The sequence below is a fragment of the Bactrocera neohumeralis genome, chromosome 2 (genome assembly GCF_024586455.1).
Source record: "Bactrocera neohumeralis isolate Rockhampton chromosome 2, APGP_CSIRO_Bneo_wtdbg2-racon-allhic-juicebox.fasta_v2, whole genome shotgun sequence".
Lineage (NCBI taxonomy): Eukaryota > Metazoa > Arthropoda > Insecta > Diptera > Tephritidae > Bactrocera > Bactrocera neohumeralis.
The window spans coordinates 67,382,623-67,401,139 of NC_065919.1; the positions used below are offsets into that span (position 1 = coordinate 67,382,623).

The 18,517-nt window shown below is 34.4% G+C and overlaps 1 protein-coding gene across 9 annotated transcripts in view; it reads left to right on the forward strand.

Annotated features, from left to right (window-relative positions):
- LOC126766557 (sodium/calcium exchanger 3-like) overlaps positions 1-18,517 on the forward strand; it is a 159,985-nt gene that overhangs the window by 134,541 nt on the left and 6,927 nt on the right. For 5 of the 9 annotated variants that reach the window (XR_007668918.1, XR_007668914.1, XM_050484327.1 and 2 more), the window contains 6 exons: positions 4,063-4,110; positions 15,647-15,795; positions 15,908-16,007; positions 17,481-17,606; positions 17,735-17,893; positions 18,064-18,235. Coding sequence is in view for 7 of the 9 variants with exons in the window: in XM_050484327.1 (XP_050340284.1) it covers positions 4,063-4,110; positions 15,647-15,795; positions 15,908-16,007; positions 17,481-17,606; positions 17,735-17,893; positions 18,064-18,235 (754 nt within the window). In the remaining 2 variants the exon portion in view is untranslated. Of the gene's footprint in view, positions 1-708; positions 736-4,062; positions 4,111-15,646; positions 15,796-15,907; positions 16,008-17,480; positions 17,607-17,734; positions 17,894-18,063; positions 18,236-18,517 lie in introns of all 9 variants that reach the window. The other 4 variants (XM_050484345.1, XM_050484342.1, XM_050484348.1 and 1 more) reach the window with 4 other exon arrangements.

The following is an 18,517-nucleotide window of genomic DNA, read 5'->3' on the forward strand; positions in this document are numbered from 1 at the left end:
TCGTCAACCAATCAACCCAAAATAAGAGCGAATACCCACACAACTCCCCAACCAAGGTCCATCCCACGTATGTATTTTTCCCCGCCGCTACTACCGCTACTGCTGTTGCTGCTGCCGCTGTTTTGTCCCGCTGTAGTGCGACCAATCAATCCCCAAGTAGTCAGCGTTCCAATGACTTTCACCTTTTAAAGTGAAATTCCGTTACGTCCAACCCGCTCACACGGCGACAAACGTCAAGTTAATGGCGTGCATATATGTATATATATATATATATATGTACGTACGATTTTATGCATAAATTTATGGTATTCACTCACGTTCCTCTACATATGATTGTGTATATATGTATGTATATAAATCCCTAGATGAATCCTTGATTATTTTTTGCTTTCATATTGAGTAAAAGATTTTTTCCGAAAAAATACAGAAAACCAAAAACATGAAATGAAAAGAAAGCAGCTTTTATGAAAATTCGCATAAAATATTTTTCCATTGGCTTATGAATATACAAACGTACATATAGTATTGTAGCGAAATTCTACTCAACCATGAAATCTAAATCTTCTTCTTCTTTTCTTTCATCGTTTTCATGTTTTTTATTCTTTTTTTTCTCTACTATATATTGTATTCTTAACGATATATCTACGTCTACACACACATATACATAATGGAACACATACAAATATACAAACACATTCCCACAAACAGACAATGCAGTTCCCACGATGAATTTCAGTAAAGTCTACAACAACATTATAGTTTCTTTTTTTAGCTATTTTGTAGCGCCATAGAGTTCAAATTAGTTAATGTGCCATGAAAAGAAGTATATAAAAATTATAATGCAAATGCTCTGCAAGCACATAGTTAAGCGATTAATTTCTATAATTGAAGCAGAATAATGTTAATTAAAAAAATGTATATATTTTTTTAACGGCAAAGCCTTTGACGCTTGCGCATTTAACTTGCCGCAGAAAAGCATGAAGAACGCAATAAATGCAAATTCAAATGAATGAAAAATACCAAGCCAAATAAAGAGAGAAACGAGCGCAACACAATCACAAAGCCGCCGCCGCCATATGCGTGTAGTGTTCGTATGCTTTACGTTGCGTATACGCCGCGCCATACCGAAATGGCAAATGAAATAAAATGCAAGCCGTTGAAACGGTCGGTGGTGCTTGCCAGCCAAAAAAGAGTGCAACTTCACTCAATTAAAGCGCGAAATTTTTGCTTTTTGATTTTATTCTCTCTTTGTTTTTGTCTTTTTGGATTTTTTTGGTTGGAAAGCTGTGTGTTTTTTAGCGCTTTTCAACACTTGATTTTTGGTAGTATATTTTGTGCGTAAAGTGTATTTCCTCCGATTTCACCGCACTCTTACTTCAGTCGTATAGTTGTACTTATATTTTTTAACCATTTTATAATATTTTTATTTTGCGTATATATTCATATCTATGACGTCATGTCGCACAAACCTCACTTTAGTTTTATTTACGCAGTTTAGACTCTTACAGTAAGTCATCCGGCTGAACGCATTTTAACAAGTAGTCGTAAAGTAACCGTTAGCAATGTGATTGTGCGTGTTTGCAGTTAGAGCCGCGCAGCTTCCTTAGGCCCCCCTTCCTTTAGTGCAACCCTGCGTAGTCTAATTGCCTTCGTGGCATAAGGAATGCACCTCGCCACATAGAATGCAGCATCATTGATAAAATATTCCCAAGCAAGCAGCATGTAATGCATATAATATGTCATTTGTTAGCGACTTAGCGCACCCTGTTCGATATGTAGTATGCAAAGAGTACTCGAATGTCATCCCAACAACAACACACATAAACATGATAAATCCTTTCGGTGTTTAGTCTGCATCGCTGTAGATTTTACACGGCTGCGCATGTCGCAAATCAATATAACTCGTATGGCGAATCATTGCAACCGAAACAAAAAAAACAAAAAATCAGAAAACCTTTTGGTGTGCCCTCTTCATCATTTCCTTGACATATTTTTAGTCTTAAATCAGTAGAAACTGCATTTCATATAACAAAAAACTAAAATTCATTTAATGACTCATTTCAATTCTTTCAACAAAAATATTTTTTTTTAGACTTTTCCATCTTTTAAACTTTTTTAGTTAGTTTTCCTTTAATGCAAGAAATTTATTTTATTTTAATTATATTTTTATTTCTAATATCTATACTTTTTTTTAATCATCACATTTACTTCTATATATTTTTCAGAGTTCTTTTATTTGTTTTAAATTATTTCTCTTCTTTTCCTTGATATTTTTGGTCTTTAAAATTTTGTTTTATTCTCCAAAAATCCTTCTTCCCTGTTTTCCTCTAAATATGTACTAAAAATATTTTAACGTCATCAGTTAAGTCTCACAAGCCCATAATTATCGAGACTGTAAAAGACTGCAATCAAGTAAAAATTATTTAAAATTATTTCACATAAAGGTTAAGAAAATATTAATTATTTAATTCTACGCCCTTTATTCTAGAATATATGTAAATTGTTTTGAAGTCAGAAGCGTCGAAAGCCGGTGTACGGAACTTGAATCCGACAAACCTGACCTACTCTCAACTCAAGACTCTCCCACGGAACCACCGGTTAAGTATTACATTGTGGAAGCGCCAGGACATTAAATCCCCTCTATTGTGCTGACTGACGGACGCCTAGTCTGTTGAAAAAGTTTCAGTTTTGTCATTATGAATGCTAACCCTACGCTAACAGCCGTCCATTTCTCAGTCGGCTGACACATGAGTGTCGTTAAGTTATCTTCCTTTTTATTTGAAAAGCAAGGGCAATAAAATAATACATGTTTAGAGTCTTCTATATACCCTGTCCACGTCGGATAGTTCGGCCTAATGTCTTTGTGGAATCTGTAAAGGTAGCTTCTAAAGCACCCATGTCCACTACGTATTTGGGGTCAGAAGAAAATCCAGGTCCCTATGGCATCTGTCTATCCACGAGTGGTTGTCCGGTATGTCTGTATGTCTGTGGGTACAGCGCCCTTTGGATGCGTAATGCCACCGCTGCCACATTTTGGTGCTCTTGTTCCTTTCCTCTGTACTTGCGGATATCGTTTTGCGCGCTGATAGCTAATATAATTGCTCGAGTTCATCTCCCTGTAACGCAAGCAGCCTCTATTGACCATCATTCTCGATAGAGCATTATAAATTTTGTTTGCTTTATCAGAAATATTCGCCAGCTGTTCCTTAAATTTTTATTTGGAGTCCAATATTACTCCCAGATATTTCAGCTACGACTGTGAAGTAATCTCGTACTCCCCTATGGTGAGCTCTATTCGATTTTCCACCTTCTTGGTGCTTAAGAGTAAAGTTTCACACTCACAAAAGAGAACCATTGGCGTAGACCCTTTAAGCATTCATTGCATTTATTTCTTAGGTCGACTAATTGTTTAGTCACTGCTACCGCCTTGAGATCGTCGTCGAAAGGAACCGAGGTTCAAAACTGCCGTATTGCCATTTTAAAGTTATGTTAGGATGCAATTATGTTAGGATCGGCTGGACCGATAGACGTAAAATTTTGACACGATCTACTCAGTTATATTTTTCAGGTAATTATTGATTTTTGATCATTTTTTTAGTCACTTTAGCATTCGATATTGCTATAAACTCAATATTGTGAATCAATTCAGAAATATTGTGGTATAAGTTTGCTTTATATAATGTGGCGAATCGAACAAGCAAGTGGTATAAATGAAACAGTCTGGCATAATCAAATACATAGATTTCGTCATACTTTCCATTTTTTGATAAGAGACCTACCCACTTTGCCCTGTAGTGAATCGAGTCGGTCAAATAATATAAAAATATCAATCTAATATGCTGATTGCAGTCCTTAACAGTCGTCATAAGAAATAGATATCGTAGAAATTAGTAATTTATCATCAAAATATACCATCTAACGTTTAATCATAAGTATATGCCACATACATATGTATAGTAAATATATAAATCTATAAGTAATTCATTAATAATATCATTTGATTGAATTTAAGCAAGATAAAGAAAATTATTCCTCCTATCCCTCTATTCATTATTCACGCAGATAATAGCATTAAAACGGAAGCACTTAAATTTCTAAACAAGTTTCTCGGTATGTAAAACCCAATACTTAATCTTGATCCATATATATACTACTATTACTACTTCTTGCATTACTTTTTACAATAAACTGTTCGTACTTATAAGTGTTATGTAACGGAAAAAGAACATTGACAAATTATGGCATAAAATTTCAAAAGTTTTTACAAGAAAATCTAATTAAAGTCAAATTTACAAATTATGTGCTGTGAATTGATAATTTTGTCGTGTTGAAAACTTGTTACAATTAACTGTGTAATTACTCACAACTGTTTGTAGTAAAATTTGTCTGAAGTGATATCATCATTGTTGCTAAACATTGTTGCTTGTGCTGTATAAATCGCTTAAAAATATATACCATTTTAGCACACACTTATTCATTTAAAATAATTTATTTAATTATAAAGTGTTAAGCGTTTGAAAATATAAAAATATAAAGGGTCGTAATTTTTGCAATAAATAAATAAATAAATAGTTTATATTTCACAGTAACGCAACAAAATATATAAATAATCACTCTTAATTATAATATATATAATTATTTTAAATACACACCGAAAATGACGTTAAGTATTTCGTTTGGCAAAAATCTTCTTATAAACAAAGTATGACATTAGCACTCTTCAAAAACTGCTTATTTTATACAAATTACAACTAACTATTTTATATTACTGAAATTTTTGTAAATTAACAATTTTTGTAAATTAATAATTTTTGAAAATTATTGATATTTTTGTAACTTTTTAAACATAGTACTTTGCTAAAAAAATACTCAAACGTTTTCATAATTATTCCTACAAAACATTGAAAGCTTTTCACTAATTACTACCTTCCGCTTTTAGAAACGCTTTACTTTAATGCTACACAATATTTTAGACTCTCGTCGCTTAACTGCTTTGAATGTATTTATATAATTATCTACTTCACCACTAATTATTATCGTTTGTATACAAACCACGCTTTTGCTTTTTAGCTTTTAATTTTGAAATCTAATGACCACTTATTTGGTCAAAATATTAATTATAAAGAAAAAATTAAAATAAAGCTATAATTACTAAAGAACAAATTGTTTGGAGAATCTTGAAGATAAACATTCTTACCAGCGTCATATAGTCAATGGAACCTTAAGTAAAGAAAGTTTTCCAGTATATAAAATATACATATTAACTAAAATGAGCCAAAAATTACAGATCTACGAGTATAATAAAAGGGCCATAGTTGTACTGAATGTACATACAAGGTGTGTCCCAAATATAAACGAATTTAATATTTAAGAGGTTACATGGTTCTCACGGCTTTGAGAATCCATTTTTTAGTCTTATTTCATTTGATAATATCTCAAGAATATTGTCCTAAATGCTCAAGTTAATCCAAATAATGATTTTGGAGATACTGCCTTGAAAAATTTAACGTCCGAAGGCAGCTTTACCATTGTTTTAAATTTGAAACCCGTTTTCTTCCAAACGAGAGATTATACGAGATATAAAATAGATCTTGAATGAAGTATTTTTTTCTTCAATTCTTCTTTCTTATTGGCGAAGACATCACTTACGAAGTATATCATAGCGATCTATCGTATTCGCCGGTGCCTATGCGCAAAGCACCATAAATCTTCCGCATAACCTTACACGAAAACTCGTAAAGCCGACTCGTCAGATGTTGTCATTGTCCATGCCTTTGCACCATATAGCAAGACGGGGGTGATGAGTGACTTGAGGAGTTTAATCTTTGTTCGTTTCTTACAAGAACTTGATTTCGACCGTTCAGTTTGTATGGCAGCTAGATGTAAGGATCCGATCTGAACAGTATTTTTGGCTATTGTATTAGGTCTACAACTTTGCTTCCGCCGTTTTTTTTTTGTAAATTTAAGGCTTTATTTTATAAAAACCATTACAAAAATGTTATTCAAAATACTAGCCGTCGCTAGCTACTACTTTTGACCATCTTTCTGGCAGCATGCGTATTCCGTGACGAAAGAACTCCTCATCTTTCGAGTCGATCCAAGTATCAATCCAATTTTTGACTTCTTCATAAGAACTGAAGTGCTCGTTAGCTAGACCGTGTGCCATCGATAGGGACAAGTGGTAGTGAGATGGCGCAACGTCTGGAGAATACGGCGGGTGGGGTAAGATCTCCCATTTCAGCGTCTCCAAATATTTTTTGACCACCTTTGCGACGTGAGGCCGAGCATTGTCATGCTGGAGAATGACTTTATTGTGTCTTTCCTCGTACTGTGTCAGTTTTTCTTTTAGTGCTCGGCTCAAACGCATCAATTGCGTTCGGTGTCGATCTCCTGTGATGGTTTCAGTTGGCTTTAGCAGCTCATAATATATCACCTCCAGCTGGTCCCACCAAATGCAGAGCATGACCTTGGCGCCGTGAATGTTCGGTTTTGCAGTCGACGTGGAGGCATGTCCAGGCTTTCCCCATGACTTTCTTCGCTTAGGATTATCGTAGTGGACCCATTTTTCGTCGCCAGTTACAATGCGATGTAAAAATCCCTTTCGGTTGTGCCTTTGAAGCAGCTGTTCACATGCAAAGAAGCGCCGTTCGACATCTCTTGGTTTCAAGTCGTAAGGAACCCATTTTCCTTGTTTCTGAATCATCCCCATGGCTTTGAGGCGTTTTGATACGGCTTGCTGTGTCACCTGCAACGATTCGGCCAATTCCTCTTGGGTTTGAAACGCATCTTGGTCGAGTAATGCCTCCAATTCAGCATCTTCGAAAATCTTCTCCCTTCCAGCACCATGCCGGTCTTCGACTTCATAATCACCATTCTTAAACCGTTGAAACCATTCGCGACATGTTCTTTCACTTATGACAGCCTTACCGTACGTTTCTAGGAATTAAAAAAGAAAAGCAAAATTTCCCGCAAATGTCGAGTATTCGGTTCAAAAAGTGACATTTTCAGTTGAGAATAAATTTTGGATGTAAACAGATCTCTACAAATATTTTGTTGGGTTAGTGTTGACACAAATGTCCAAGATCGATATAAAACGATTTAAAAACGGCGGAAGCAAAGTTGTAGACCTAATAGCATTGCCTTGGACAATACTCCATGCCATAATAAACATCAAATAAAAAATTTCTCCATACAAGATATTTATCAATTTAAAGTGCAGCATTAAAAAACTATAACAAAATGGAAAAAAGCTAATATTTATATGCATAAACGATTATGCAATTTATGCTGTGCAAACGCACTTAATTTGCAAAATTAATTTCACACGTTCATATGCCATAAATTATTGATGTGGCCCGAAGGTGGGCTTAGTGAGCTCGTCAATTATCACAACAACAACTCAACTAACTGTTTGATTTATTAAATTGATGTGAAATTACACATCAATTGCGCTGTTAAAGTGAATTAAGTATATTTACTCTACTTTCTTTCACTTTTTATTTTCCAAAAAAATTAAAATTGATTTGTATTTATTTTTATGGAAAACAGTTTTGTAAAATTCGCATTGTGGAAATTAAGTTTTAATCATGCATAACCATAAAAGAGGCCAAGTAAATATTTACTATATAATTAAAATTATTTTTTTTTTGTTTTAGTATTGACAGGGTGAAGCATTTTTGTTGAACATAGGGTCTACAAAATTATGTAATTGTAATAAAAATGCATAGCAACTTTAATTTTTTTTTTTGTTTTTTGTTAAATACATTATATTTGCAATCTATTTCAGTAAATAATAAGCAAATTTGATAACAAAACCATAACTTTAATTTAAACACTGATATCTTAAACTTAACCTCACTTTTTCTGCCATAAAGTCAAAGGTATGAAAGAAGACATAAGGACAAAGGCTTCTCATTGAGCATTTTCCCCTGAAAACTAGTGCTGAAATTACTATAAGATTTAATTTAATTTCAAAATGATAAAAAAAGAAGTTTTTAACTCCCGGAAATGAACGGAAACCCAATACAAAAATTTGTCATGTCCTTCTGTTTATGTACACATAGTACCTCAGGTTTTGAGATATCGATAAATTTTGCATACGCCTTTTTCACTCCAAAAAACTACTCAAAATCAAGAAACCCCCAATATCGTATTCCAGAAAGATATAAAGGGTGATATATTTTGAAGTTCCCTACGTTTTTAAAGAAGAACCACAGAAACTTTAAATTTAATGGGGAATGTTCGAAAAACATTCTTCGGCATCGACTTTTTGAAGATTTTCTCTTTCAAATGTTGGCCACGGCTACATCTCAGATGGTTCTTCCGTTGAGCCCAATTTTCGATGACTCGTTCAAGCATTTCGATTGGTAACTGGCGAATGCCACGCGTAAAATTTTGCTTTAAGGTCTGAATCGAAGATTGGTGACATGATCTATTCGGTCGAAGATTATCCAATTATGAATAATTATGAATGCTGGCTCTCAAGATGGGTGATGGTGTTGCGAATAGTAAGGTCAGTAGGCCGATGATGTTGAGCATAACTTGAGCGAAGCTGGCGAAACACATTCTTTACAGAGCTAGAGTTTTCGACAAGGCAGGTCTTTCCATGACATGTGATATGTCAAGAAACAACTATTGAAAAAAGTACCATTACTTGGATCACCCGTTAGCTGCCATATGTTAAAAACTGATCAAGCAAAATCAAGTCCTTTTAGGGAAAACTTTTTTATTTGACAAAATATATTCACGAAATTCGACATATATATATTATTGCTCAAGGCAACGGCACAATTTTCAAAAAAATATTGAGATCGGACTACTATAGCATATAGCTGCCATGCTCCTACAGGAATTATCGTTTTTTCTTTTTGATAAAAACTGTTTTTGGTGGTGGTATTCACAGTGAAAAAATAGATGTTTTAGTCAAAATCTTGACTTAGAACTTGGACGAAGGAAAAAAACTGAAAATTATTTGGCAGATTTTTTACAAAAAATTTAAAAATTCAGTGGACATTTTTTTTAGTTGTACTCGCAAAAAAAATCCACTAGAATTCTATCTCAAAGACCTGCGTAAAATTTCATGAAGATCGGTTGAGTAGTTCTCGATAAATTTTTCCAACCGACTTCAAAAACACAGTTTCGAGAAAAATGCGATTAAAGAAGAAAGCTAGCCTCGAGCGCACAAGTTCTACAGACTATATCCCCGAAACTATCACTCGAATCAACTTGAAAATTTTGGACTATATTCTAGAGGTGTTGAGAATTTAATAAGACAATAAAAAAATTTGATTTTTTTTAAACCCGTAAACCCATGTATCCCTTTAATAGTCAAATAATAAGTATGTGGAATCTAATTTATTTATTTTTTTCACTTCTAATAACAATTTAGCTGGCATCTTTATTTTTAAATATTTATAATTTTTATTTATTTCAAATTTATAAATTTATTATAAGAAATAAATAATTATTTTACATTAAGAGAGGTTAGGGCTATTCACAACTCATAACACACGCATACTCTACATGTTATCTAAATGTGTTCTTTGTGCTTCACAAATTCGTAACTGTAAGTGCATTATTGGTGTTTGTGAATCGAGAAATTGTTTAATAAATTGTTTATTTCAAATTATTTGTTTATTAACTATATATTATTTATTCAAAAATTGCGCCTTTTCGTAACTGACAAGTTGTTTTGGTAAGAAAAAGTGCATTTGCATTATGAAAATTATTAAAAATTATCTTCAAAATATTTTGGACAAATTGTGGTGACTAAAAGCATTTCAAAAATTGTTGTTTTAAATTTAGTACTAAATATCAGCTCTGTAAATTGTGAAAATTAAATATTTGAATTCGAAAGTAATATATGTTTAACATGTGATTTTCGATTTTCTACAAAAGCGTGTTACTTGAGCATTTATTTTATTTTCTTTCCGATTGCGGTATTTTAAAATGCTCGACACATCTACGCAACTGGATTTGTGAACGCACTCATTGGCGTTTCACATTTTAAATGGCTAAATCACAAACAACTTGCGTCAACTATAAATACTTTAAATTATTACAACAACAACAAAACTAAACCACTTTACCACCACAATGAAAAAAATGTATAAAAATTAAAAAAAATATAAACATTATTTGCATACAACCCACCACGTCCGGCTTTTGTGGCTTCGCTGTCCACACATTTGCTGTTGCTGCTGCTGCTTCTTCCTACTTTTCGCTTGCCACAATAAATTTGCATTTTCATAAAAACATTGCAATTTGTAAACAATATGTAAATGTAATGATTTTATTTGAATGATTACTTTCTGTTTGCATATCTACTCAAAAAAAAATATACAAAACGTGTATAAATTTGAAAAATTAAAAATGTGTAAATATTCAAAAAAAAATACCGTAAATATATATAAATACAACAATCAACAAAACTGCAACGCTATATCCCACACACGAAAAAAAACTGCAAAAAAAAAAATACAAAAAAAAAAAATGCAAAAACAAATATTTAAAAAAAAATCACAAAAAAATATGAAAAAAATCTACCAACGAACCGTACGTTTCGTACCACTGTACGCTACCCGATTCGCATTGCACTTGACTTGTACGAACCGAACTTCATAAAAACGAAATTTGTAAGTAATTTTCCTAAAATACGAATTCGTACTACATAACTGTTTAGCCTAACCAAAAAACACCAATTGCCGTGTTTATTTTTCCGCCTAATTTGTTGTTTATGTTTCTTTTTTTTTGTCTTTGTATAATCCCAAATTTAATGCGAGCTTCCAAATGTGTTTGATATCATGTGATATGCACTAAATCGCAATGAAAGCCAATTCGATGTGAAAATATTTGTATTAAAAGATATATATTTAATTCGCTTTCTGTTTTGAAGTAAAGCTTTTTGAAGTGTCAGTGATAGATGTGACGTATGTATGTGATAATATTAGATTGTCAGTAGCGAACATAAATATCGAAATTATGTCAAATAAGTAATAGCGATAAATAATAACAAAAAAAAATTAATATAGCACTTAAATTATAATAAAAAATTGTGTATTATAATTAAAAAAATATATATTGAAAAAGATATAAAAGAATCCACCTTAAAGCCCCCTGATATTTGATTAGTCAACACGCAGCTAGGAAAACCAAACCGATTGTGTACAGAGTCAACAAAGATTATGCAAATTTGGTCATAATAATTCCACGTGCTGGACGTGAAGTGGACCGTGGAGAATAGTGGGTGGGCCCTGGCACCTACAGACTCTAGAATGACAACGAGTCTTCGTCTATTCCCATGATTCTTCTTCAATTCCATATTCTGTTTGGCCAACATCTTCAGTATCGACTCCGTGGACATTACAGCCACCCTGCCCCTAATAAAGATGTGAGTCTTTAAGAATCTAAGGACGGTCACGCCAAAGGCACAGTTTAGAGTCTTCCTCGGAATTGATGGCCAAACGGAATACTTCCCTTTCGAAGCGAGCAATGTCGATCGTGAACCGATTGTATGGAGGTTCAACACAGGTTATGTAAATGTGTTCATAATATTACCCTCAACTCCAGAAAGATAATGATTTCTAGTTAGAACTAGGTAGATAGGTAGAGTGGCTATCTGGTGTTATACATGGCTATCTGCTGATATACATTTAGCCTCTCTAGGCCTCTTGGAGGCTCATGCTGAAACCACCGCTACTAAAATCCCATCCCACATTGTCTCCTCTCTGAACCACGCTTCTCATCAGTACAATAAGTTGTATCTGTTCAACCTCCGAAATATCATCCAGAAAGCGTTAGTTGTGATGATTTTTCCTATACAAGGCTAGGCATTCAGATAGATGTTTCATTATTTCCTCTTATTTTGGAACTCTAACCGAATTTTAATCGACTTTGAGTCCTCAACGTAAAAAACTTGGAATACTTACACCTCATTCAAATAAAGTACCATCAGTTAAGTGTAATGAAAAGTAAAGATGAATTGAGGAAATGTCAAACCAAAGTTATAGATCGGAAAAGTTACGAAATGTCAGAGCAGTACCACGGCATGCGATATGCCTTTCGCGTACACAAGAACCGTAGAAACAATGATTCTATCTCTGTTGGTCAATGAAAAAAACATTATATAGTATATGATGCAGCTTATTTAATGAGAAAATCTATTCAGAAGTTCAAAGGTATAGTAATGAAAATCATTAAGACGACCCTAATTTCAAGAGATCCCAAATCTCCGTAAACGTCTTGAATATGTTCTCAAAGCAACAGTATATGAAAGATAATCTTAGACGAAATTGCTTATAATTTCTTTCTGGTAGCCTTCTCTAAGAACTTAAGACCACTCAACTGATTGCAATAATAGTAATAGAGATTGTGACAAAAAAGCTCCCGGAAATTGTATTTAAATTCCCCGGTTAAATAATATTTCAAATATGGCTAAGTTGGTAGGACTGTCCTTAATTACTATGCCAAATATGAGCGTGATTTGTCAAACGCATCTGCTTAAGTCGGAACACCCCATAGGTGTGTTGCGATTTTTACAATGAATAAAAATATCGAACGAGTCCAAACCAAATTTCGTGGGCAGAATCGTTACGAATATTAAAAAAGGCTTACAGTGTTCAATTTTATATAAAATCGAGTTCGTTGAAGACGTGCCTTGTTCTTGACGACCTTCGACCTCTTCAACTGATGAAAATATTAAAAAAATGAAGGATATGGTGCTTGAAAATCGTCAGACAAGTGTAAGAGAGATGGCAAGAGAGCTCGACATCTCTCGCGAGGCCGTTCGAATGATTTTGGTGGATATTTTGGGTATAAAACGCGTTCTTGCCAATTTCACATGGGTTTATGAGTTTGACATCCAAACAAGTTAAATATTTTTGCATTTTATTTACAATTTCCGGGTAATATTTTGTCCAATATAAGTCTAAAACTCCTGAGTTCATTTTTTATCAAAGTTGGTATCATCGATTGATTTTGGCATAAATGCTGCATTGGGTAAAGCATTATTGCAACCCCTTTGATGGGATTTTACTTACAAACGGTTGAACTAAAAACGTGGACTACTTTTGATGATTATACTCGGATTCTCCCTTTTTATCACAAAATCGACGTTTATTTATATAGTCATTTGTATCCCATGAATTTGAAGATGTTAGCCTTATGTAACGTATCCGAAGGGATCAATGAAGAAGATACGGGCGAAGATCGTTCACAATTCCGCCCGTGCTCGGAGTTCTCAAGGTATCACGAAGTTCTCAAGGGAGCCCGGTACTCTGCAAAAAATGTTTGCAAATTTTTTCTTACCAACAATTCACTACAATCATTCTCAGGTCTCAGTTTTTTTCTACAGCCTTGGATGCGCCACAAACTCGGGTCAGCTTGACACACTATGAACAAGGATAGAGTTCATATGCAGTTTTTTCTATTTAAACATCAACATTTTGCTGTTTTTGAAGAACAGCCATACTCGAAGTAAAAAAAAAACATACATAATTAAGCTCAAGGTTCCCAAAAGACTCCAACACTGCACTCGAGTTTAGCCAATTAATTTATTAATTAAAGGGTTATATACTGTTAGAAAGCCGAAAAAAACGATTTTTCTAGAATTTTTTTCATTTTGAGAAAACTTTTAAATTAATTGATTTAAAGATTTGTGCACATATGTATTATAGTATCTTTTAACTGTGTTTTAAGACTTAGTATTAGTAAAAATATTTATTAGGAAAGCAACTTCGGCTGATCTCTGGGAGATTCTCTCAAAAAAGATGTTCTCCGGTAATCACTTTATATCTGAACTGAAACCTCTGAAATCAAAAAACCGAACAGGGTCCATTAAATCTAGTAAAGCAAAGTGAAGGAATAAGCAAAATAAAATTTTTTGACGAAATAGCGGCTGTTAAAAAAATTTAATTTTCGACCAAAACTTCGGCTTTAAAATGTTTATAAAAAAATATTTATCGGTGAGAAAAAATCTTCGTTTAATTGCTAAAAAATATATTAAGAAGCTCGCGTTGAAAAATGAGACTAATCGGCTTAGCTGTTTTCGAATAATGTTGGTCAGCGAATTCCAAGCCCTCTGAAACGCCCTTTCAAATTTGCGTGTAACTTCGAAAATATTCTCTGGAGCGATCTGAACTTTTCTGTGTGCATTCTTGAATATATGTACATTAAGAAATTAAAATTTAAAAAATCGATTTTTTGAAAATTCTAACTGTATATAACTCCTTAAAAAACTACAAAGCAAGGCCAAATGCACATGGGAACAGTATTAAATAATCCGAAGTCGCCTCGTATTTTTATTTTCATTTGAGCTCCTCAAACTGTTATGATGTGAAAATTTAAAAAAAATAATGCTTTTCTCTAGTTAGGATGAGTATAAGTTCAATGAATAAATATCGTGTATAATTAATTATCTTGCTAAAACTAATATAACTCTAAATTATGAATTTTCCAATTATATGTAAATAAAATGTTTTATCGGAATTTGTAAATAATATATCTAAAAATTTTTTTTTGACTTCATATTAGCATTCTCTTTCAAAACTACTAATAAATATAAAATAAAATTACTATAATTTTTTTAAAATTTCAAATTAAATTTTTTCTACTAATTTCGCTACTATCGCTATGTATATTACAAACTTTTAAGTGAAATATTATGTCATAAAACACTTTGTTTTTCTATAAATAAGTATTTGTGGCATGCAATCCAATTACCGCCTCAAAAATATTTCAAGTTTTTTATGCATTAATTGTGCAGCTTGTCACAGCTCCGTGTTACCCCACTACCCGCTGCTATTATTTTTAACCCACCTGTCATTGTATATAACTATTTGCATACAAACATTTTTTTTGCAGCCGTTCAATTAAGTATATTGAACTATGTATATACGTATGTATATACTAACGTGTTGCCATATGCATGGCTGAGTGTAGAATGGCATGTTGCATGCTTCAAGTTGTAAGTACCCAATACTAAATACAGTTTTGTGTCATTTATCGTGCATTGTTGTTTCTCCTTCCACCTTTTTATTTTTGCTTAAATTGACATGCATACAAATTTGTCTATATGTATAGGTAAATGTGTTTAAGTGTTTATCTATCAGCTGCATCGGCTTTTCGTGTTCGCTTGCCGCCAATGTTGCAACAAGTCAATCCAAAGTGCTGAACTTGTTGACTTTTCGTCAGTGTTTGTCTTTGTATTTATATTAAACTTGCTTTTTTTGTTGTTGTGATTTCATGTTTACCAAATCGTTGTCACATTCTTTAGACAAGAACTAAATAACAACTAAATTTCTGTTAACAAACAAAATAAATTTATGAAAAAAATTGTGCTCTTGAAATGAGGGTATTCACAAATGCATAACGAATGGATCGGTGGACACATTTTCTCGAATACTTAACACATTTCTTTTTTAAAGATAAACACCGAACCTGGAATTATGATCTTAAAATAAAATACCTTATACTGCCATCATTCTAAGCACTGTGAATACCCTCATTTCTTATTTGTTGCCCCGTCTTAATTGTGTAACAGCATTTTTGCACATTTATTTATGCCGTTATTTAAACAAACAAAATTTATTGCTATTCACGCTGCTGTTCCCTCCGTTGCCGCCGCTGCTATGACATGACGTCTCTGCAGACGATGAAATGGTAGGACTTATTGAGGCCGCCGAGAAGAAGGCACCGGAGGAACTAACGGAGGAGGACAAAATGGCCTTGCTGGGTCGTCCCAAGTTGGGCGAGGTGGTGCGTGCCGAGCTGCGCATCAAGGAGAGCAAAGAATTTAAGGTGAGTTAAATTAATTGTGCTCAATAAAACTTCCGTTGCAATGCTTTAATTGAATTTTTCCCCACTCTCTTCCTCTCTCTGTTTCACTCTTGCCTCGACTTTACACCACCAGAACACTGTGGATAAATTGGTGCAAAGGGCGAATGCGTCACTGCTGATTGGCACATCGTCGTGGAAGGAACAGTTTGCGGATGCGTTGACGGTAACTGCTGGTAAGATATATTACTAAATGAAAATTAATGTTTCGGCTTACATAGCTGTAAATATTTATTGCATAACAGCAAAGATTTCTTACATTAAAAATGTTCCCGAAAAAACAATTTTAATAAAGAAAGAAGAAACAATATAAATAGATTATCATAATTTGACTAGCAATATTAGCATCACTGCCATTTGAGACCGTGCAATACATATTCGTGGAAGTATACTTTCAAAATCTTAGCGGAATCGAGCTCGTAGTTTAGTTTTAAACGCGTGTAAGCTACAGTCAACCAAACTCCGTTCATCGAAATTAGACCGCTACGAATGACTCGTAAATATTTTAAAAATTTAGAAAAGCGTTTGAAAATATCTGTTATAATACCTATGGGACTTTGCTAAATCCCGCTGAGACTACGCCCACGTTATGGAATCGCGTAAAAGCTCACACTTCTCGATCAAATAAAAGTGGAGTTCTTTCTCTGCTTCTCACGGCAGGTACTGCGTCGAACACTATCAGAGTCGGAGTGTTTTCATTCATTCGGACTGCATGACCTAGCCAGCGTAGCCGCTGCCAATGCCGTTGTATATCTTGTATAGCTACCAGAACCATTTCCTTCGCTTCCTTTTTCATAACAGTTTATACAGAACTAACGGTAATGATTGTTTAGGCCAATGGTATCAATATCATTGGCATACGCCAGGAGTAGATTGAAGAAGTCGCGCGATAGAGAGCTGCCTTGTCTGAAGCCGCGTTTGGTGTCAAACGGCTTGGAAAGGTCCATCCCCATCCGGACGGAGCTTTTGGTATTGGTCAACGTCAGTTTACACAGCCGTCTTAGTTTTGCGGGGATACCAAATTTAGACATAGCGCCATAAAGGCAGCTCCTTTTCAAGCTGCTAAAAGAAGCTTTGAAATCGACGAAGAGAGGGTGTGTATCGACCCTCTTTTCACGGGTATTTTCCAAGATTTGACGCATTGTGAATATCTGGTCCGTTGCTGATTTTCCAGGTCGAAAGTCACATTGATAAGGTCAGATCCATTCGTTGACGGTGGAATTTAATCTTTCACACACTACGCTCGATAGAACCTTATGTACGATGTTGAGGAGGCTTATCCCATGGTAGTTGAATATGCTTTCGTCCGACCATATTCTACAAGAAGCTATTGCATGCTCATTATCGGATCTTCGCCGCCGTATTTGCGATGATGATGGCAGACGGGTAATTGCTATTCGAACTTCTTCTTGATCGGGACTTTATTTATTTCGAGATCTATTGATATCGTATATGGTTCGTTTTAGAAATAAAGAAGACCAAATATTACAAATATCCAAAAAATTTAGCCAGAAAGTTATAACAGTGATTACTAAGAGACGTTTTTTCTCGAACTTCGCTCCACTATATTCAAAGCCCAAGATGATATGCTATAAGAACAAGAATATATTAATATATTGTAAATATCCGAACCTCTTCATAATTTTTAGGCGATGATGATGGCAATGGCGATGGCGGTGAGGATGATGGGCCTTCATCGCCTTCATGCTTCGATTACATATTACATTTCCTAACGCTCTTCTGGAAAATCATATTCGCATTCATACCGCCAACAGGTGAGTACCACTACACAAACGCCAAAAACTTCGGTGAGCGCATTAGCTTGCATAGCGCTTCAATTACTTTTGAATTATCCAAGTACTTGTTCCTAATTGAATTTCTCAACTCCGCCGTGATTATATAGATATTGCCAACGGTTATTTGTGCTTTGTTGTATCGATATGTGGCATCGGCATGGTGACAGCACTAATTGGTGATGTGGCATCACATTTCGGTTGCACGCTCGGCGTTAAAGATGCAGTAACGGCGATTTGTTTTGTAGCGCTCGGCACCAGTCTGCCAGGTAAGTGCGAATTCCTGTCATGCCTCTCTCACGCACACCTACGCGCTCATACTTACGCTCTTAATTGCGTAATTGCGTGAAGGCATGGTTATTGTCAGTAGTTCTAGTTTATGTAGTTACTTACTTATAGCTCATAACGGTACATTACACATAATATTCTGTGATTTCAGATACATTCGCCAGTAAAGTGGCCGCCATACAGGATAAGACGGCCGATGCGAGTATCGGCAATGTGACGGGTAGTAATGCTGTGAATGTCTTCCTTGGTATTGGTGTAGCGTGGACCATGGCTGCTATATACCATGAATCGCATGGACGGGCCTTCAGAGTGGAGGCGGGCACGTAAGTTGAAATGGGTTTATTTTTATCCGGGACAAAGTAAATGATCCGATAATATATCGGTTACGGTACACTTAAGCTTAAAAGTAGTTACTGAGGCTGAGTTGAGAATAGTCAACTTGGTTGCTTAAGACAACGCTACAATCGGCAAAGAAATTGTTCAGAATGGATCACTATAGTATATAGCTGTCAAACTAACTGAACAATCAAAATCCAGTACTTGTAATGAAAACTTTTTCATTTGAGGAGCTATCTTCATGACATGGATTATTTTCTAGGACAACA